Here is a 22,405-nt window from a genome sequence, read left to right on the forward strand (position 1 = left end):
TTTAAAGTTTCGTTTAAATTTTATTGAGTTTTACACGGAGGTGAAGACCAACGTTACATATTGAAGAAGGCAAACATAAAAAGTGACAGGAAAAGCTCATGGTAAGGTAATCTTTGCAGTTTGCCGTGAACGTAGCGCTTAACCTCTCTTGTTACAATAAAATACGCCAACACTTCTTTTTGGCAAAGTAGTCTGACGCCCAGTTCAGACGTCGAACTTTTTATGTACCGAACTTAACAGCTATTTGGGTCGACCCAAATGATGTAAGTTCGACGGTCGATTCAGACGTTGGATTAAATTCGTCGAACTCAATTCATTCTTACGCTGTAAAAAAAATGGTCTACAATGTTTAGCAGTGAAAAGAAATTATCATCATTTATGCATTAGGTTCGGCACATGAAAAGTTCGACGTTTGACACAAAGTCGCTCCGTGGTCGAAATTTCCATGTGGGCCACTCGAAATTGGTCGACTCAAATTAGATATGTCGGACTTAATTGAAGGGATTTGTTTGGTACATGAGAAGTTGGACGTTTGAACTGGGCATGAGTTCACTGGCATTATAAGCAATGTTTTTGACCAATCGGAACGCACGTAAATACTTCATTTTTTATACACAAACCTCCGTTATTAAACAACAACAAAAATATATCGCGTTGTAAAGGCGAGTTTAAAAATAATAGTTTGTGTACGACATGAAGAAAATTTAATAAGAAATCAAAAATAACGTTGTGAAGTTATCTTTATACTTGCTGTATGGTAGAATTCGTAACGGCAGGAATCCAAACGAGGCTATGTGCAAAACCCTTCTTGTGAAAATGAGTTTTTATTGCATGAGAATGGCTTCTTATCATTTAGCCTCGCTTTGAAACAGAGGCTTGGGGCAACTCGAAATTGGCCTATTCAGACAGACATCTGTGGTTTGTAATTGGTCATTTACAGGAATACATAATTTTACTATTACGACCAGAATCCTTCGGGCTTTTGTTATAGAGAGGATTCTGGTCGTAGTAGAAAAGTAAAGTGACGCCATCGTGCAAAAGACCTATTGCTTCTATTGCTTTCCGTGTGTCCGAGGAAGTCTGTATCGATACTACGGATAGAAACCAATATCGATACTACTAGGTCTCATGCTGTGGTGGTTCTATGTTACTACTCCGTGATTTTAAAAACCGGCATTAGTTTGGCCATTTAACGAGACCAAGTGTGGGAGTCGCTAGTACTGAAAGGTGATCAGCAGCAGTAAATCTACAATCACGCAATTTACTAATGGATACTGCCTCAATTTTAAACGTTTATCTGCGCGTAACTACTGCTTCTTAGCTTTTTCGTTAGAAGTGCTTCATGAGATTGATGAATGAATCGCCTATTGTGCTGTGAAGTGTAGGGTAGTCTTCCCCTGTGGTTAAATAAGGTCCGCTACACCATGACACCTCTCGCCCTGTTGCCAAGCAACGGCTGTGTCTGGCTGGAGGTAAGATCGTCCTCCGACGAACTGCTCGGGAGGCTCTCCGAACTAAGATTAGGCGAAGAGTCGTGATCAGCCATACGATCTTCAACCGGGAGCAAAACATTATCAGAGTGATTAATACCTGTAGTTTCACTACTTTCACGTGAACTATCAGCTAACGGATTATTCACGATGTTTATCAGTCGTTCTTCGCCTGTGCTCGGGCCTCCTTCGGGAACACTCGCTGCGGGACGGCTGACCTCGGAAGCGCCGTCTGTTCCGTTAGCAGCGATATTTCTTTCGTTAGTATCTACAGACTGGCTATTAGCGTTCGATGCGATTTGATTTCCCCCTTCTTGTCTATTCTCTACAACAGATTCAAAAGATGGCGGTGAGCTTTGCACTTGGCTCATGGCTTCGTCGTAGGACGGCAGAATGAAGTGCACGTCTCCGGTGTATGCAGCAATTATCGCAATTCGGTCGTCGTCGCTATAACGTCGGCTTCTAAACGCCGAATGTCGGAAACGCCGACTCCGGTGAAAGCGCCGAAAACAAACTAAAGCTGTCAACAACACTACTAAAGCACCGAGAGTGGAACCAGCGGTCGCAACAACAATCGTCATTTTATCCAGTTCATTGTCACCAGATTTGAAAGAGACTAAATTGTCAGCCGGAGTCGCGTCAGTTCCTGAAATATAAAAATGAAGATAGTAGTTAACACAGCGAAAGTCGCGTGTTTTAATCCTTTCACGTTCAAAGTGGCTAAATTTTACTTTGTAAAATACTGAAAAACAAATCGTCGCAGACGTCTCTTATTTTGGAATAAACCATTTCAAGGTGAGATTTGTATAAAGATCGTTCACACTTAAGTATAAAATGGAACGCCGATCTGAGTGAGAGTCTACGCTCAAAGTAACCAAAGATTCTTCTTTCATCACCAAGTAAAAGTAATCCTAAAGAGGTTTCATTTGAATGCATGTTCACACCATAAGATACAAAAGATAAAAATGACCACTATAAGAGGTAAAAAATTTGGCCTCCCTGGTCCTCGTGTCTATTTAACATGGTTTCCGCTTATTCGTTTTTCGACTCCCAAATCACCGTCTTAAGTTCAAGCACGACCTTCCAGGGCAGGATACTCCGGAGTAAACGGAGGGATCACCAAATGATTTTTGGGGCTTGAATTTATCCGAACCGGGATTTTCTTGGGTGAGACAATTTGGATTGGCGTAGTACGGCATCAGCGGCATCAGCACGCATGTGCCGCCCGCGTTGTTCTAAACTACAAGATGAGGAAAAGATACGGTGTATGAGTATCTACAGACGTCCAACTTCCATGTTCTTGTGTGTAATATATTTAAAATTCTGATAGAAAATTTCGAAATTAGGAATTTGAGCCGTTAAAAACCCTAAAGATTTTATTTGAGGGGGAGGGGTGAAGATTTTTGCCCCCTTTTGATCATCTCCAACACTCCCCCGCCTCCTGGGCACAACCTCACAACAAAGGTAAAGTTACTGTACCTACCTTTAACACAGACGATTCCGCTATTTCTTGGTACGTGACCACCGCTTTCCTTACATTTCTCTCCATATTTATCAAGTGGGAGACATTGAGTGCTTCCTCCAACGCGGCATGAATAATCGGAAAACTGATCGTCACACACCTCCCGCCAGTAGCCTTTTAGGTTACCTGGCAAAGCGGTACACTGAAACAAAGCTGCACCCCAACGAAAATATTTTGGCTCACAAATGTATTCAACGCGGACATTCACTTTATAGGGTGGCTTGACATGTTTGTATTGGCCGTGAGGGATCTTTCTTGGGGATCCGCAAGTTACATACGACTCTGCCAAGAAAAGAATACCATCATCAGGAACATCATCATCATGATCATTTTTATCATTGCTTAATATTTGATTTGACAACTACTTGCACATGTACTGTGCCACACAAAAGACGTTACCACCCCAAGGTCGAAGCGCTGTTGGCTCGGTCAAAGGGGTCATTTTTTTGTCATATAGTTAACTCCCCTAGGACGGAGACCCTTCGGATCAATTTAGATTTCTGGGAAACTGTCCACCTACCCCTCCCTTAAGCCAACATTTTGCCCAGAGTGAGAAGTAGGTGTTAATATTAGCTTAGGGAAGGGGTAGGTAGGCAGTTTCCCAGAACACCTAAATCGATCCGACCCTTCTACCCGCGGGGCGGATAAAACAAATAACAAATTTTTCAAGATCACACGAAAATCCCTTTAACGAACAGGGGTCAAAGCGCTGTCACCCTCTTGCGCTAAGCGATTCATACGAACATGTATACAAATGACCAAAAGGCAATAAAACCCTTTTTCACCTTTTGCTTCTGTCATAATAATTATCACAAGAGATCATTAAAATAAAATGATCATAATAGCCAACGAGACTGAAGGAATGAAAACTAGGTATGTTTAGCTATGCATTCTTACTCTCGCATGTTGTATTACTTTTCCCACTCCAGTGGCCGTTTGGAAGACACTGCCGAGTCTCGTCTCCTATCCGCTGGTATCCAGGAAGGCAAGAGTAAGTCACTGTTGTCCATATTGGCTGTATACTTGGATTACTTAATGTGCTATTAAACCTTGCTCTACCATGTAATATATCGCCAGGGTTTGCACAGGCTGATCGTACTGTTAGAGAAAAGGGAATTTTCAATAGTCCATTTAATAATCATCACATGAAAAACAGTAATCACAAAATAAAATAATAAATGACCTCTCAGGCGAACACGATCCCAATAGTTTGCCGTTTTGAAAAGAATAGTTGTTCGTAAGCTTTCAAGGCCTTCTCTGGGACCTTAACTCGCCTTAACTCGCCCTAACTCGCAACTTGAGATTATGTTCAAATTTCCTTATCCCCCCTTAACTCGCCTAAACTCACATTATCTCGCACAAACTCGCCCAATCTCGCCACTGCCAAGTGGATACCAATTTTAATATCTCATCCTACTCTCAGTGTAATTTCACAATATTATTACTCCATAAAGGGAAGACCCCAAAGGATACAAATTTCAAGAGTTTAAAAGATAGTGATTTTTAAGGAAAAAGGGTTTTTACCTTTAAAAAATAAGTAATTGACCAATCCCATCCTTCTGGAATTTCTAATAGCCTCTGTGGTAAGGGTATTTCACCACTTTATACTACTACATGAGAAATTTCTGCAATTTGATTGGCTTAGAGCACTGGTATTTCAGCTTAATTTGAAATACCTACATGTGAAAATTACAAACCTTTCGTGGGTAATAGTATAAACAAATAATGACATTATTTGTACGTGATATTTGGCATAAATACTACTAGTGATATTTCAAAATTGTCTCAAATTTCACTCGCCCAACGGCTCGTGAAATTACGTATAACAATTTCGAAATATCACTCGTGGTATTTATGCCAAATATCACTACAAATCATGCTATTACCTATACAAAGATTTGAAGAGGTTTTTCTTACTTAACATTGTCATGCCTTGGAGTCACAACTGGACTGTCCATGGAACTACCAGGATCAGCCTGAACGTGCACTAACTCGCTGCCTAACGAAAAGGCTTCAATGCTACGCATGGCAGAAATTCCAGAGGCATGGGGTCACAGGGTCTTACAAATCCCATGTTGACTGTTTGTGTTTTGGTCCACAAAGTAAGTGACATTAACTAAAAGCACAAACAATGAATCCACGAAAAAGTTTTCATAAAACAGTTTAAGTTTCAGTCTTACACTTATACGTGAGACAAAGAAACACTCTAAATTCAAGCTTGCTTTGAATCTCTCAATTGAAGTTAAAAATATTATCCTATGATTTGTTTTTAATTTTTGGCTTAAAATAAGAAATCTCGAATTTAGAGTGAAATACAAAAACATAATACCAGAATATTAAATTTTTAGTTTTAAGCTGGTTAATGATTTACAAAAAAGTTTACTTGTAATGGAAAGTTTAATTACTTTGCAAATATAATGCATGCAAGCTGTTTATGACATACATGTATGAAGAGCAGTAGCGTACGTATCATCTTATAATCTGATGAAGCTTAATGAGGATTCTAGCTGACAATCATCAATGAAAGGCTAGGATGTACCCAGAATCGAGAATTCTTTAAATACACCACATACCGATTGCAGTCCATATTTCTTATAAATAATTACCGGGGGCTAGCCGAAGGCTGGCACCGGTCATAAAATGCAACGCGTTTATGTTTTTTCAAAGTTACATTGTTAGGGATATATCGCTGACTGAGATATATCGCTGGCTCGTTACTTTTGGGAGTGTTCGCTGAGATATATCGCTGGTTTATTGAAATCTTATCCGCCGTTTTGAAAAGCGGGTGTCTAGAAAACGACGAGGTATGGAGGAGAGTAAAGAGAAAGATTATAGCTTTTTGGGAACGACACGTTCCCCAACCTTAACGATGTACTAGTTTATGAGCGAAAACTTGAGAGTGAATAATTGGAGAGACAAATTTACGAGGGATCGCTTAAGAGTGAACGGGGGGGGGGGGGGGGGCGCACTTGGGTATTTTTGGGGTGGGTATGTGCCGCCCGGGACTCCAAATTGGCACCCCGTTCTAAAAAAAATTTCCCCTAAAATTGATACCCCGTTCTAGAATTCGCCCTAAAACTGATACCCCGTTCTAGAAATGGGCCAATTTTTTATACTCCGCTCTAGAAAGTTTGTCAATTGAAATAGCCCTGTTATTTTTAAAAAGATATTTCTTTATTTGTTCGACTTATATATCAAATAAATGCTTCTTCATAATCAGCAACAATTTTAAGCAGAAGATAAATGGCTGCTTACAATTGAAAATGACTGGAGCTGTCGTGCGTTCGAAATATTATACCCCGTTCTAGAAAACGCCTCTGAAATGGATACCCCGTTCTAAATCAGGAGCTTCAAAATCACGACCCCGTTGGGCGGCACATACCCGTATAGGTAATGTATGGGAGTACTCCCCCCAGGGGAGTGAACCTTCCATCGTGAAACTTATCGAGAAAATAAGCGACTTATCAAAGTTATCTACATTGAGTGAACCTCCCATCATGAAATTTATCGAGAATCACTGCGAACACTTATCAAAGCTAACTTTATATCATCTTAAAAACCGTGTTTCCCATAACCTTTGTCACGCAATATTTACGTTAGCGACATGCGAAAACTCTCAACTGTTCAAAGTGGGGGATTCCCTAACATTTTCTCTTTTCACATTATTCATTACACCTTGTTTTCATCTCTAAAGAATATTTGCAATAAAAAAGATTTTCATGTCCCCTGACAATCTTGTTGATGAAAAAGACCCTTCCACGTGGGTTGCCAAGACAAAAGTGGCCCCGGTAAAATTCACGAAGTGATTCTTGTTCTTATAAATATTTACCTCGTACTAGAAGATCTGTACATTGGTTCAACGTGACATCCTGTATGGCCTACATTGTAGTCAGACTGGCAACCATAACCCAGGAATGATTCATAAAGACTTGTTACATTTAGCCCTTAACTGAATAAAGGATTGCTTAAGGTACAATTTCAGCATTGATAGCCAACTTCGTTCGCCATCTTTGACATTACCCAGAAGATACTGGTAACTCGTGTCTTCCCAGGGCCCTCTCGCTCAGCTAATTGTCCTTGATATGCATTCTGGGTAATTTTCAAGATGGACGGGAAAACTTCTGAAGAAAAGGAGGAGAACTCGTGCAAAACTTTTGATGTTAAATGTAGAAGTTTCGAAATGTATCACATGCAGGTAAGCTAAGCTAAAGCCTTTTACCCTTGCAACGTTAGCTCTATCAAAGCCTTGTTGATCCCAGTCCACTGGCAAGTTTTAGGTAGGAAGCTTCAATGTGGCGTACGTGACATGAAAACACGCACAAAACGCTTGAGCCGGTGATCACTTTGTAAAAATGCGAAGCAGGAAGGATTCATCAGTGACAACTCTTAAGAGTTTGGAAGACAAAGCCGATAGTGGAGAGTGTTTTCTTGTTAATCAAGTTAAATAAGGTATATTCCTCTGCACAACTATGAGCACTTTCTGACACTTTGTAAAAAATAAGTAAGCCTGAACAGAAAATATGGTCATTTATTTTTTGCTGTTTTGCTAGGCTGAGAATTATAAAGAGTTCACTATCAAGTTAACTTGATCCTCCTTTCTTTTGTAGAAATTACGGTGTCTCTCACAGGATTGTCCAAGTTTAAGGAGGGAGTTTCTAAAATACGGGAACTGCTGTCTTTGCGAAAAGGCATCAGCCTTCATTTGCAAGAAATTAAATAGATTTTCCGAGGAAACGAAAAGGCAATCATTTCTGGCAGTGAAAACAAACAATTGAGCTGGATTCCAAGAGAAACCATCAGGGAAGTGGAGAGAATGGATCAAATGGAAAACTTAAAGATAAGTCTTATAATTTTCAAGGAGAAAGAAATTTCATTTCATTTCAGTAAAATTGATTGTGTCATAAAAATTTCCTCAGCTCAGTTGTAATTCGTCAGCTTCCCCGGTTTTTTATACTAGTTCTTTGAAGAACATTGACACAGACTGCAAAAACATTTTTTTTTTTTCAATTCTGGAGTTAGTGATAACAATTGATGACATGTCATGTGATACCTATTATGCTCACCTGCCTATTAAAACATAGTGTTATTGATTTAAAAAAGTAAATAAAATAAATATCCTTGCTTATACTACAGCTACATTTTTTTATCAAGTCATGATTGTTTTGTTTTCATTTTTTTTTCTTCACTACTGGTAATTTATTATTCTGCCAAATAATTATATAGCTTTAATAAATAATATATGATGATGATGATGATGATGATGATGATGATGATGATGATGATGATGATGATACAGCCACCAAATGGTATAGTTTGGTGTCTAAATGCTATATAATTAATAAAAAACAGGACTCCATGTCACTAGTATATCCATACTTAAGCTTGTCCAATTAAAATAAATTCAATTAATAAATTTAAACAAGATTTGGCTTCATTCAACTTTGGAGCTCATCTGAAATTTTTTGTTTAATTTTTTCGTAATTGGACAACATGGAGCCTACCATATATATAAGAAATACAAAGATTGCAAGGCATCTTTATATGTATATTACTAAAGCACATAAGTTTTAACCCTTATAACCTCAACATAAGGTGGATCATTTTCCCCTAACACGCCTAAACTCGCCTTAACTCACACAAACTCGCAACTAATAGGCGAGCTCAATTTTTCCTTATCTCGCCTTAACTCGCCTAAACTCGCATTAGCTCGCACAATCTCGCAGCGAGTTAAGGTCCCAGAGTAGGCCTGCTTTCAACAGCCGTTTAAACGGAATGGGTATCCGTTCGAACGGCTCAAACTATCATTCTGTTCAAAGAAATGTTTTCCATTTTGTTAACAGCAAAAGGGGTAAAAGAAAAGCTGCTTTTCTGGATCATAAACCTCAGTGTTGATTTTTAGTTTGAGTATTCAACACTGGGTTACAGAAGAGGCATTTTCCAGGTCACAAAATACCTTTTAAATACTGTGCAACGTTTGATGAACCCAGGGTTCATTTCATAAGTAGGAGGAACATGATCGCCCGGGTAATCGTAGCCCTGAATGGGGGAGGAGGGGGGTAGTTAAATTCAGAGTCACAGTGAGCTGTATAACGCCTTGCCCAGTTGATAGTCTTAAACTCCGTCCGCGGCACTCAACGACGGTTTCCTTCCAAGTACATTGAAAATACTTTTAAGGCTATCCAGAGTACTTTCAAAACTCACGAAATGCATCCTATATGCGGCGCTATAAAATTTGTATCTGTTCGGTCATCTTAGAGCAACTTGACTCTTTTCGAATTCAAAGGGCTTCAGTATTATCTCTCCGAAAATTTAGATGCAATTTACCTTGAGAATTGGCTTCTGATCGCTCTCGCGATCAAACTTTTGAACCCGAAAATTATAGGTATCCTTTTTTCCTTGGTTCACGAAATGTGAAAAATTAAACTTCAGAAAATCGTAACGAAATTATCAGAACGGAACGGTGATCTAGCAATTTTTTTAGCCGTCCTCAAATCAGGACTATGCTGGCCCGCACGATCATGCTCCATTTACAAAAATTTGAAAATGTATGGCCGTTTTGCAGGGCGGCCAAACAAAATGGCCGTAATATCGAGGTGACCGTTTTAAGGAGGTGGCTGTAAGGCGGGGTTCCACTGCATAGTAAAATTCAAGACCTTTTCAAGATTGAAGAAACCATGAAAATGCACATACCACAATGAGGTGCCAAGTTACTCCAATATCCCGAAGGTAAACAGGTCCTCGATGAACTTCCCACGAGTCTGTAGTACGTATGACAGGCAAATGTGACTTTTACACCTTGTGTATAAGCAAATCCCAACAGACCAGTCTTGGAAAATATATAACCATGCTTAGGTTCAGAAAGAGATCTGCAGGTTTTAACTGTAAAAGGAAATAGATAAATTGAAATAAATAATAGTAAAATAGTCAACACTCTCTTAACGGACAAATCTCCAAGACGGACACATTGTGTTGGTCCCTGACTCCCTGCCGTTTTTCAGTCACTATACTCTATAAGACGGATACCTCTATAAGATGGACAACAGACACTTCTGAAACCGTCAACGGACAATATTGGAAAATGCTTTACGTACTGAAAAATACCTCAAAATAGAAATGAAGGTGCTGTACGTGGCATTTAATGTGGCTAAATATCATTTAGGCAAAGTTAAACTCGAGCGAGTTGGCCAGCAGTCTTCTCCCACTTCAGTATGTGACCTACGGGGCGGCCCGCGGGGAATTGCAGGGCTCCTTGTGTGCCCTTTTGCTAGTGTTGCTTTGCATTGTAGCTTTGCTTGCTGATTGTAGCGGATCATTTCTTAGCCTTCTTGCAAATCAGTGCGGATTCTTGCTGATAGTCGCGGATCAATGTTTGCCTTCTTGCGAATCATTGCGGATTCTTGCCGTCTTCGCCGTTGCTTGCTGATCGTAGCGGATCATTTTTAGCCTTCTTGCGAATCATTGCGGATTCTTGCTGATAGTAGCGGATCAATTTTTGCCTACTTGCGAATCATTGCGGATTCTTGCTGATCGTAGCGGATCAATGTTTGCCTACTTGCGAATCATTGTGGATTCTTGCCGTCTTCGCCGTTACACACCGTTTTCTACTCGCCGCATGTCTCTACGTAACACAAACAACAGCCTTGCGGCCGGTTTTTTGCCTCTGGATTCACGACTGCCCGCTTTGACAACGGGTGCCATCCCAGAAGTTCCTCATTCTTCTGCGAACGATGTTTGGGAGCCCATCGCATCTGACTAGCGTTCCGGACGTGCCGTCCTTTGCCTTTTTGGCCGCGCCTCCGTGGTCGCTGCCGTTAAATCAGCGCTCTCAGCCGAACAAACTACATCTACAATAAGCGTTCCGGTAGCCTCAAGCGTGGCTGGGGGCGTTCCCACGACGTTCGTTTGCATTCTCAAGCTTTGGATCTGGCTGCGTCTAGTCTTGGTTTCCTACCAATTTCTGCTACCAGCATCGGATCGGTTAACCAATTGCAAGGTAGGCCAAACTTTGTTGTCCCTTCTTTGTGTCAACTTTTTCGCCGCCGGTATCGCCCGTTGCTCCTTCCCCCCGAGCGTCTAAAAAGCCAAAACGGCGTATGGACGATATTGGCGGTTGGCTGGAGGCCTTTTAGTGTATTGTCTCGTGTTGACGTCATTTTTCGTTCACCGGCCGCGTGTGGTTAGCGTACGATCGGGCCTCTAGCAAGCATGCAGCCGCAACAAATTTGAGACTGGTAAGCTTTTCATGTCCAAGCGTTCTACCCCTTGCTATTAAATTGTAAAAATGTTTGATATTATTTTTGTACATTAGTCTTGTTTCAGTTGTCAGATTTTACATGTGCGTTATTTTACATGTAAGCTGTTACGCTTTAGATCACAAAGCCGTGAACGTTTACTTGCGCGATAATTAGGTTGCATGAATAGAAGAATTCGTCGCACACTCCTCGTGTCGCCCAAAATAAACTTTTTCTCCTTCGCATAAATATAGCGAGATTTAATACAAGAAAATACATTAAAAAGTACTTCGGCGCTCGCTATTTTTTGAAAGTTTTAAAATTTTTTATTTTCATTTTATTTTCCTTTTTTAAAAACAATCGAATTTTCTCTTTTTTTTTCATTTAAAAATCTTGAGCAAAAATCTGGAGTCCAGAGTCCAGAGTCCAGAGTCCAGTCCAGTCCACAGTCCAGTCCTGGTTTTATACTATGCCGATATTAGATCTGTAAAATGTATGATAAGAATCTATCGCTGTGTATAAGAATGTAAACACTAAAAATACATTAAGAGTGGCATAAATAGCAATTCTGACAGTTAGAATTATCAACCAGTTCCGCTATGTTTGTTTTTCTAATTCTAGATCTAAACGTAGATAAAGATGAGATATTTGTACAGAGTTGACTGTATTATGTTTATTATCAATGCATTTAGACCTTAACAAGTACGCCCTTCCACAACTTCTTCCACAGTCATTGGTTTTAATGGCCAGCTGTACATTTATTTTACTTGACTACAAAGTGTTCTTAGAGGAAGTAACATAATAATAACTTGTTCTAGGCTCCTAGAAAATGAGGAACGTTGTGCGAAAATCGCATGGGCCAGCTGAGGAGAAGTGGAGTAGTGCACCAACTCCTGGTAGACCCTATGATTGGTCAATTGTGACAGCATCCTTCAACACTTATGATAATCATTAGCCTTCACAGGCACAGAATAACATAACAAACATACCCTCCTACACCGAACCTTTTGACATTTGACAATTAAAATTTTGACACGAGAAACGCTTTTTCAGGAAGTGGGCGGAGTAAATGGTGGATTGGGGTACATGTATTTGAAAAGATGCTTACAGGCTCTCCCCTGTTCTCTTCCCACCATTTTTTCGCTCGTTAGTTATTTCACTGTTTACTTGCCTTTTTGCTTGTCTGCACTGACCAAGAGCCTGACACTAGCCAGAGAAAATAGCCGACATTTGGCTACGCTACAATTCAATTCAATTCAATTCTTTATTTCACACTATAAAAGATATTTACATAAGTGTACATAGGTAGAAAAATAAAGCAGCTGACAAATAATAATTAACTAAAAGACATTAAGTTCATTTGTGTACAGTGTCCAAAGTAGCAAGAGCTTTCTTGTTGGACACAGTCCATTGGTTTCCCCGCCAAATTACGTCTGAGAAACGAGCGCAGAAATTCCATACTGATGACGTGTCACTACCCAGATCTGGGTAGTGTCGTGTCATCAGTATGGAATTTCTGGGCTCGTTTCTCAGACGTCATTTGGCGGGGAAACAAGAGGTAACGTCGCCAAATGTCGGCTGTTTTCTCTGACACAGGCTGCACAATAATGTGAGTTATAAAATAACTAAGATAGTACGCGCGCTCTGATTGGCCGAGAGCAGTGTTTGCATGAGAGTATGTAAACATGGTTGTGGCGTCAAGTTGTTTGGTTTTTCGCGCGCTAATCACGCAAGCACAAATTTGAAAAAGTTTTCGAGTTCAAAACTCAAAAAGTTTACTTTATTTACCCATTCCTTCGTCGGCTGAAACTTGGAAAATCGTTACAAAGAAGGTGTGTACATTTTTCTTGGCTTAAGCTGACCGTTTTAAGCGAGAAAAATCCGTATTTTGCAAAGCATCTTTTTGCAAAACAAAAACTGATTACGCGTGCAAGACTTCGTGGACAAGATTTTGCGACTGGTAAGAATTTCTCTTTTAATCAGTGCCTTACAAAGAGTTTTGCGTTTTTTTCTCGGGAAAGTTATTTTATAAAAGCAATAGAAAACTTTTTTCCTGTGTTTGCGTAGCCTGATATAAACACTTGAGGCGTTGGGAGAATTCTCGACAGTTATGCAAACCCTCGACTTCGTCTCGGGTTTGCATAACTGTCTCGAATTCTCCCAACCCCTCTCGTGTTTATATCAGGCTATGCAAACATGGAAAACGTTTTCTATTGCTTAATTATTGCATAATTATACTAAGTCTATAATGATCTTTTTCCACATTAAGGGTCACCTTTCACAGCCTTTGCATGAAAATGAAGATATTGACCAAAATAAGCTTTATTAAGAATCATTAAGTCCTTAGAATAAGATTACACTGAATTTAATGTTGAAATGATACACTGTACATGTCCATCCACCTTTTTCAAGTTAGTGTAGATCACTTTGTTTCTATCGTGATCATGTTAATAAACAAAGAGGAAAGAGTAAAATCACACTGTACACGATACTGTTTGGTGTGAGATCTTGGAGGGTGAGCAATAAAATTTGTTACGCTTTAATATCAAATTCGTCTCGAGTTGATATCAATAATTATAATGTGAGAAATACAAGTGAACTGAAAATATGTATAATTATTCAACTTCACTCAGCAGAGTACAAATAACACACAAAACGAGTACAAATATTTCACAGTATCTGTACTCCAGAAGACCGGTTTTCTACAAACGTCGCACATAGCAGAAAATGCATCATTTCCTGAAGTTGCATGGTTAAGTGAAGCCATGTTTTTAGAATAAAGTTAAAGACCTGAACATGTGTAATAGAGATGGTGATAACGACAATCCGTGACACAAACAACTTCCATTAAAAGCAATCCCCGCCTAGCTGCTTAACAGTCTTCGCTTCTAGTCCTTTTAAAATGTGAGGAAACTCGATATGGATGAATCTAGACATTCTCTTAAGACTAATCACTAATCCCGGCAAAGAATGAGTTTCCATGTCCATTGTTTACGAGACGCTCGTTGAAAGTCCTTCAATTTGTGGGAGATTTTTCGTCTTTCCATAGCAATTTGCTCTGCTCAGTTTCCCTTCTTGCAGTCAGGTTTACATAAGAACCGAAAGACATCATGAGCACAACAATTATTTGTCATTCCATCTTTGTTTTCTTAGCGTTAATGTTTGAAAGATAACAGCCCAAAGCGCCGAAAACCCGAGAAATCGACAAAATTTGATTCGCGGAAACTACTTAGACATGTTTTCATTTTAGGCCAATCAGCCGAAGAACGTTGTATAAAGCGCACGAAACTGGGCTTGCAAAGGAGTCCTGTTAATCTGTCACACATTTCTCGTTTTAAGTATTTACTGGGTTCTATTTTTAAAACTTCTCTAGTTAAATAATAAACGTCATCTCTTATTGGATGGTTTAGTGTGTAGTACTTGTCTCTTGTATTTTGACTCGCCCTTCAGGCTTGCCAAAATACGGTGTGACTCGTAAAAATATCCCAAGATACTACACACTAAACTGTCCCATAAGATAAATTTACTGTTTACATGTACTCACCGCAAGTAAGTGCAACGCGTGACCAATAGCCAGTCTGATTACAGGATATGCTATAATTGTACACGAGGGTTGCAGGTTTTGAAGGCACCTTAACCTTGAGGAGAAAGGTGGGGGAGCAGTGGTATGTAGCAACAGTACTGGAGCCAAGTACAGACAAACTGTAAGTACCATCTCCTAAGCTTTGGGCAGGGGGATTGCCACAGGTTTTTTCTATTTGAAAGAAGCAACAATAAGATTAATTTACAGTACTGCTCAAAAGTACAATGTACGTAGCAAGTCGGTGCTTCTTTCACTGTGCGGTTCTCATTGTGCATTACATTTTTTGGGCATAATATTAATCATCAACAACCCACCCTTTCACCAGGAAGAATTAGGTAAGCAATGCACTATAGGCTAAAAGACCAGAAGAACAGCACGAAGACAACTCAAATGGCAACACTGGCTACTTGGAGAAATTTTGCAGAGCTGAAAAACCCCTTAGCTCTCAAACTTGCCGATTGATCACTATCGAGGTAAGCATGTTTTAGCTTGTTTTTGAACTAGGAATTATTTTGAATGAATAATAAAACAATTATTGAATTGGGCTTTCGTATCATCTGAAGAATTATGGAGATCATAGAGGGAGTTATCTGCCGAGGCCGTCCTTGATCTCCATAATTCTTCTTGAAGGGTGACATTGGCTGTTTGGAGAAATTTCTCAGAGTTGAAAAACCCCTTCGCTCCCAAACTTGCCGATTAACATTCACTATCAAAGATGAACTTAACATCGATGGTGGTAACCATGTTTTAGCTTGTCTTTAAACTAGGAATTATTTTGAATGAATAATAAAACAATTATTGAAATCGGCTTTCGTATCACCTGAAGAATTATGGAGATCTCAGAGGGAGTTATCTGATTCTCCATAATTCTTCAGATGATACTCAGCCCAATTCAATTGTTTATTAATACATGTACATTGTAGCTACCAGCTGCCTCCAGCCAGTTGGGTTTATAAATAACATGTATCTTCAATGTTGTAATTGAGAATTAATTTTAGCTTTGAGATAGTTTGATCACTTTGGATCTTTTAACGTGTTTATTTGAGTGAACTGCATGTAACTACAGTGTACATGTACATTATTGTAAACAATTAATGGATGAGGTTTTTGTGATATCCGGAATAATCAAGGTCGAGGTAAGTGTCATCAGCCAAAGCCGAAGGCTGAGGCTGATAACACTAACCGAGACCTTGATTATTCCGGATATCACAAAAACCAAATCTAATAATTGTTTTATTATACAAGCCATTCTTATTTTTTTATTATAGAAGCCATTCTTACTTCGCTGTCCGCGAACTTGACATTGCTGTCTGTGCACTTGACATTGCTCTTGGAAGTCATGCATTGCGGGCGCAACCTACAGATTATTCACTAATCTGTAGGTACAGATTAGTGAATAATCTGTAGGTTGCGTTGTTTTCCAGAATTAACTGTAAGCTTTTAGGCAATGAGAAGACAGATGGTGACTACAATGTATAATAATTATTGTAATCTTTATATGCCTCTGTATATACATGTAGGCCACCAGTAACAATCTCCTCTAGTGGAGACTAAAACTTCAGCTGAAAAGATACAATTTTTAAAGGTTACACCCTCACTTTGGTCTACATGCTTATCAAAATGCATTATAAAAGTGTAGGTGGGCCAGACCCCCTACTCCTGGGGCATGGTATCTTATGCAGGTGTTCAGACTGTGTAAAGTCAACTCTCTCTAAGATGGGCACCTTTGGGACTGCCACTAAGAGTGTCTGGCTTATAGATATGTCCATCTGGTAGAGAGTCAAATAAAGGGGTAAGAAAGGCAGGGACCAGTTCTAGGTGTTCATTTTATAGAGGTGTCCAACTTGTAGAGGTGTCTGTATAGGTGTCAACTGTATAGAGTCAAGTGATGTTGACATCACAAAAACTACATTGTGTAACATGTAATAATGTGTGGTTCCAGAAAATATCCATACCCCCCCCCCCCCCCATGGAAGATCATTGGAAATTCCAAGGGGGAGGGGGGGGGGGTTCAAAGGCAGTAATTTCCAAGGGGTAAGGGAGGTTCATGGGAAGCTATTTTCCAAAGGGTGACGGACCACGTACAAGACATTGAAAGCAACGTACGATCGATCTGAAGCACAAAAACATACCTATGTAGGTTGTTTTGAAACAAAAGTCGGTACTCCTGGCCGCTGAGAGGAGGTTAACATCATTAGCTTTAATGTTTCGGTTTTTCTTTGAGTTACTTAGCACTACAACCTCCAGAAGAACCGCAATGATGTGTCTTTGGAACGAAGTCGAAACGATTTAAAATGGCGGACATAACTGGAGTCTTGTCTTCGTCTTGTTCATTAAAGTGCTTTCACTTCTGTTCACTGAGTATCCCTTTTCTTTTTGCTACCTTCACATGCAGGAAACACATTTTTGATAGATTTCATGTCTTATCAGTGGTTATTGGGGGTTGTAACTTATAAAAATGCGATGTGACGGGAGTACTTTCGTTCCCATTTCTTGCTTGACCTTCACAAGGCCAGGCTTCCTGGCTAGTACAACGCGATGATGTTCACGAAATCTAGCGCGTTGGCATGTATTAATGAAGTTTTCGGCCCTTAAATAAGAATCATCCTGAAGAAACTGACAAAATGTGTAGAAAAATGAACAGCCAGAAAGGAACCTTGTAAGTTTCTTGGTTTTTTTTTGCTATCGTTTGCAAAGTTGCTTAAGCGGGTGAAACTTAAGTTCTCTTCATAACATTCGTGTTGGAATAAGCACAAAAACGTAGAACAAACGACGTTTAAACTTTGCAACCCAAATGTTTAAGCTTATAAGCTTACATAAAAGCAACACAGACATAATTTGCAAACATCATTCATGGCGAGAAGCTAAACGTTGGCTGAATTAAATAACTTTACACCGCACTGTTGTAATAAGATTCTACTGTATTTTCGTAACTGACTGAGTAAGTATTCACTTTCTTTGTTTTTAAAGTACCAAAACCACTTTGAATTTCCAAAGGGTGGTAAGCGAAGTCCCTGTTTAAAAATTCTGGAAATTCCTGGGGGGAGGGGGGGTCATCAAAGACCCCCCTGGAATGAAAAATCCTGGGGGGTGGGGGGGTGCAAATCAAAGAGTCTTCCGTGGTGGGGGTATGGATATTTTCTGGAACCACACAATTACAAATTGGTTGGGATAAAAAAGGAAACCAAGATGAAAAATACCCACTTAGCCACCCACGGCTTGTAAGACAAGTGCAAATAAAATATTGATCTTAGTGATATAATATTTGCACCATTTTCATGTTCTGATGATTTAGTTATCATCTAAGTCAAAATTACAAAGATTAAGAGGATTTGCAGAGCAAAACATTGCTTAATATCTTACTCCCAATCTTTGCACCAACACATGGATTTTTTAGCAAGTTGGCATTTTCCATCTTGTTCCTTCTGAATAAATATAAATATTACTATCTATACCATTAACTAATCCCATTCTTACTTACTTTTACATGTAAAGTTACCACTCCAAATAAATCCTTGAGTCCTAGGGTCTTTGTCACATAGCTTATAAGGTTCAGCTTGTTCAGAAGTGTAGCCATCAACACAACGATAATATGCTTTGCCTCCTTTCTTATAACCCACTTGCTTTGTTTTATCTATGTTGGCATGAGGGACGGTTGGCGGTGGAAATGGGCAATCTAAACAATAATGATAGAGAACACAATCAAAGGCATTAATGAATTTGAGACATAACTTTGAATGTACGTTGGAATTAACATTAAACTGCACTCTGCAGATATAAAATTCCGTCCAAAGAATTTCACCAGCTGAAAGAGAGACATGGATAATTTTAAAGGAACATTTTAATGAAATAAACTGTACATACAACTGCTTCACCTATCAAGAATCCTCCTTCCTGCCCTTCCGGTCTTAGGTATTAAGGTTCAGTGTGTATTGTCACACCTACAACAGTACTTTTGTTGCTTAATTCCTTTTCACTCGCAAACATACACCCATGGCCTCTCATGCCATCCTTTCAAACTTTTTTTGAAGAACAATGAACTAAGAACCACCCAAAATACCTTTCAAGATTGCTGTGTGCATTTTTTCCAACAATGTTTCTCAAAATAACTGTATATGTAAATGATAAGCAGGGTAGATAAAAGAGAGTGATGGGTGGCGGAAGGGTGGGGCAAGTGGATCTCTACCCTTCCCTCAATTCTTCCTCTCAAGAACTGTAAAATAAACTGTACATGTAACAGTTTCTATAATCAAAACTTCTGCTTTCCACCCTTCCTGAATTACAGTAGACATATAAGGTACAGTGTAGATATTACAGGTTAAAATTAAATTCAGGTTTAAATTTTTTAACCTAGGTCAATTCTCAATTAATTTTCTTTTGTCTCCTAACCCTAATTATTCATGAATTACAGCTAGAAAACAAAGGAAATTGAGAATCAACCTAAAGTAGGTTAAAAAATTTTAACGTGAATTTAATTTTAACCTGTAACATTGACACTAAAGCACTTGTAAGGATATTAAAGGACTAGTGAGGACATAAAAAGACTAGTGCGAATTGAAAAGGACCAGTTGGGACCAAAGGACTATTAAGAACATTAAAGGACTAATAAGGACATAAAAGGACTAGCAAGCATGAAAAAAGACTAGTAAGGACATAAAAAGGATGTACATAATATATGTAAATAACAAGCAGAGTGATAAAAGTGGGGGAGGGGTAGGAAAAGGGTAGGGGAAGTGGATCTTTCACATTTTCCTCCCAAGCATTCTGCTTATTTATTGGCTTCGTTGAGGTGCAAAAGGTGATGCTTACATTTTATTTATCTAATGTATTAAGTTATGCTTCACCTTCATGTCATAATTAGAGCATGCCAGTGACAAGCATCAAAGAGAAAATGAAGTATGACTACTTGCATCAAGAAAAATAAATTCTTTCATGCAACAGGTCATACTTCACCTTCATGTTATGTAGCATGCTAGAAACCACAATCACCTCCTTTTAGCAAAATTTCTTTGGAATAGAAAAAAACTGATAAAATGACAAGCAATGACTAGAGCATGAGAGATTCTCCTTGTTTGCAAACTGAATCATACAGTACAGTTTTTTTTACCTGGCCTTCACCACGTGACAGCTTAGCATTAAACACAAAAATGAAGGAAGTTGTTATTACATACCTCCAGAGAGCCACTTACAAGAAGGCAATTTCCCATTCCAAGAATACTTGTTGTCTTTTACCTCGCATATTATCTTTTTAGCACCAACCAGGGTATAGTTAGTATTGCAGGAAAAAGATATTACAGTTCCCATGGGAAACCCACTGCTTTTCCTTGTAACAATCCTGTTACCATTTTTAGGTTGTCCAGGATCAGTGCAATCAGCTGCATTGTAAAAAAAGATAGGAAAAGCTCCTGTAATGATAATAATAATTACAACACTGGGCTAGGTTGTTCAAGGCTGGGTTAAGATAACCCAGGGTTGGTATGAAATTTGAATTCAGATAATATGAAAGCTTCAATTTATGCAGATTCAATTTGATGAGTGGGCATTCAAGAATAGAGAAAATCATGATCATCCAAGAAAATGCTTTTAAACAAAAGAAAGAAAATTTGGATAAAAACTCAACTCTGAGATAGTGCTACTTGGCCTGGGAACTGGACCCCATAGTTATCAGGGCTCAACAAAACTTGAATTCCAACATGTTCTATAGTCCTTTGGGCAAAGAGCTCTTACATTTTTCATAATTACACTTTCAAGCAATTTGCAAATTAACCTGAGAAAAATTTCAGGACTTCAATGGCATTTGAAACAATTGGCTCAATGAAGATACATTAGCTGTGGTCACACTACAGACTTTCACCTAGGTAAAAGCAATTTACCTAGGGAAATTCATCATCTCCCGAGATAAATTCATCTCGGGTTTTGTTTTACCCAGGTGAAAAATTCTATGAAGGTCACACTACTGCTCAAGGTACTGCTCTGAAGGATTTCACACCAGTTGAATTTTTTTGGAGCGTAAAATTAAGAAGGCAAGATGCGCAGGGATCTAGCTGATCAAAGAGACGTTTTTTCTTTTATCTCACTGTTATTTCTTACACTAATTCAATGTGCAAGGTGAAGAAAGCCGAAGATGTAGACGACTCATGCCCCCAAAACTTCTTTCATAGCGTGAGCTATGTCCGCTTCTGTCATCAAGACTTTTGCCGATGAGAGTCTATTGGCTAGCAACTTGGTATTTCATTTTTCCCTAGCTATCGCTTTGGGATAGCTTTCAAGGGAAACTCTTTTGTTCTGGAGACATATCCAAGACCCAGACAATAAAATTTCCCTGAGGTAAGTTACCTAGGGAAAAATCGGTTCCCTAGGTAAACTGTCAACAAGTCGAATTTACCTAGGTAAAAAGTCTGTAGCGTGACCACAGCTAATATATCATGATCGTTGCAGTGGTAATTGCAATTGCTTAAATTACAATTACCACTTCAACGATCATAATCACAAGTTGAGTACTCTTAACAGTCAAGACACTGAGAGATAACAACTACTGCACTTAACAATTGTTGAGGTTCTCAAATTGAGAAACAAAGCTCGCTGGTCTGTACAATGTACAAGTAGTAATGCTAAGGAACATCGTCCTGTTTTGTCACTAAGTCTAACATGTACACATTTATCTAAACTTCGCCTTATATAAAGTTAACTTCTAGAAGCAGGAAGACATTTTCCCAAAGAAAAATCTTGTGTAAAGTGGTCTAAAAAACCTCATAGAAAACGAAAAGGTGGGTACAAATGTGTTTCTTACTGTTCGCAAATAATGTTACCATATCATTTTGTCGATAACAGAAACAATAAACTATGGTCGACTATGTATGAGATGGGTTTATCGGCCTTTTTACTAACCTGATACGTTGGGGATGGTACCAGCCATAAGCATCGTGGTCAAAGTGGCAACAATACACACAGCGTTTGCCTCCAAACGATCCATAATTCACAGTCTAAGTAGTTATCAACGTAAGGTCTTTTGAACGTGCAATGTTCTGAATAAAGGCTTCAGCTGTTAATAAATCACGTTATGTAAACGCTTTTACCACAATTTCTAGCACGCCTACGTCTAGTCACGATCTCGAAGATTAGAACGAAATTTGTCTTTTATCCTTGATGTTATTACCGTATAGAATACTCACAAAATATCAAGAAGACTTACGTACTCGACAAAAACTGAAAAAGCTTTGGGAAATCCGAATATTACGCCTCAGCATTGCTTTCTTCCCCCTTTAGAACAGGAGTATTCTCCGACGCCATTTCCGCCATCGAAGTGAAAGTTGTTCGCGACGGTCGATACCGGACTAATCGATATTTCGTCGGAATGATTGCATAATCGATAGTTTTTCGATGCTGCGCATCGATATTTTGCATGGTACCTGGTGGGTTACAGAAAGACAGATAAAAAATGGATAATAAATGTATGAATAAATAAAAATAACATCTTTTGCCCTGTTTCTGGTCCACTTTCCCTGACCAATTTAGAGGCCCTGCCAGGGTAAATTCGAACAAGCGACATGACCCAAAAAGTAGCGACAATCGCGACAGG

The 22,405-nt window shown here is 39.1% G+C and overlaps 1 protein-coding gene across 1 annotated transcript; it reads right to left on the reverse strand.

Moving 5' to 3' along the window:
- LOC140944618 (complement component receptor 1-like protein) lies at positions 1–22,142 on the reverse strand. Its single transcript, XM_073393737.1, has 8 exons — positions 21,715–22,142; positions 19,998–20,201; positions 18,308–18,502; positions 14,788–14,997; positions 9,703–9,891; positions 3,910–4,110; positions 2,974–3,294; positions 1–2,136 (listed from the first exon to the last, which is right to left on the reverse strand). Exons 1-8 carry the CDS (start codon positions 21,797–21,799, stop codon positions 1,418–1,420), a joined length of 2,124 nt encoding a protein of 707 aa, XP_073249838.1. The 5' UTR covers positions 21,800–22,142; the 3' UTR covers positions 1–1,417.
- Positions 22,143–22,405: the final 263 nt, after the last annotated feature.

This window comes from Porites lutea, chromosome 7 (genome assembly GCF_958299795.1).
Source record: "Porites lutea chromosome 7, jaPorLute2.1, whole genome shotgun sequence".
NCBI lineage: Eukaryota > Metazoa > Cnidaria > Anthozoa > Scleractinia > Poritidae > Porites > Porites lutea.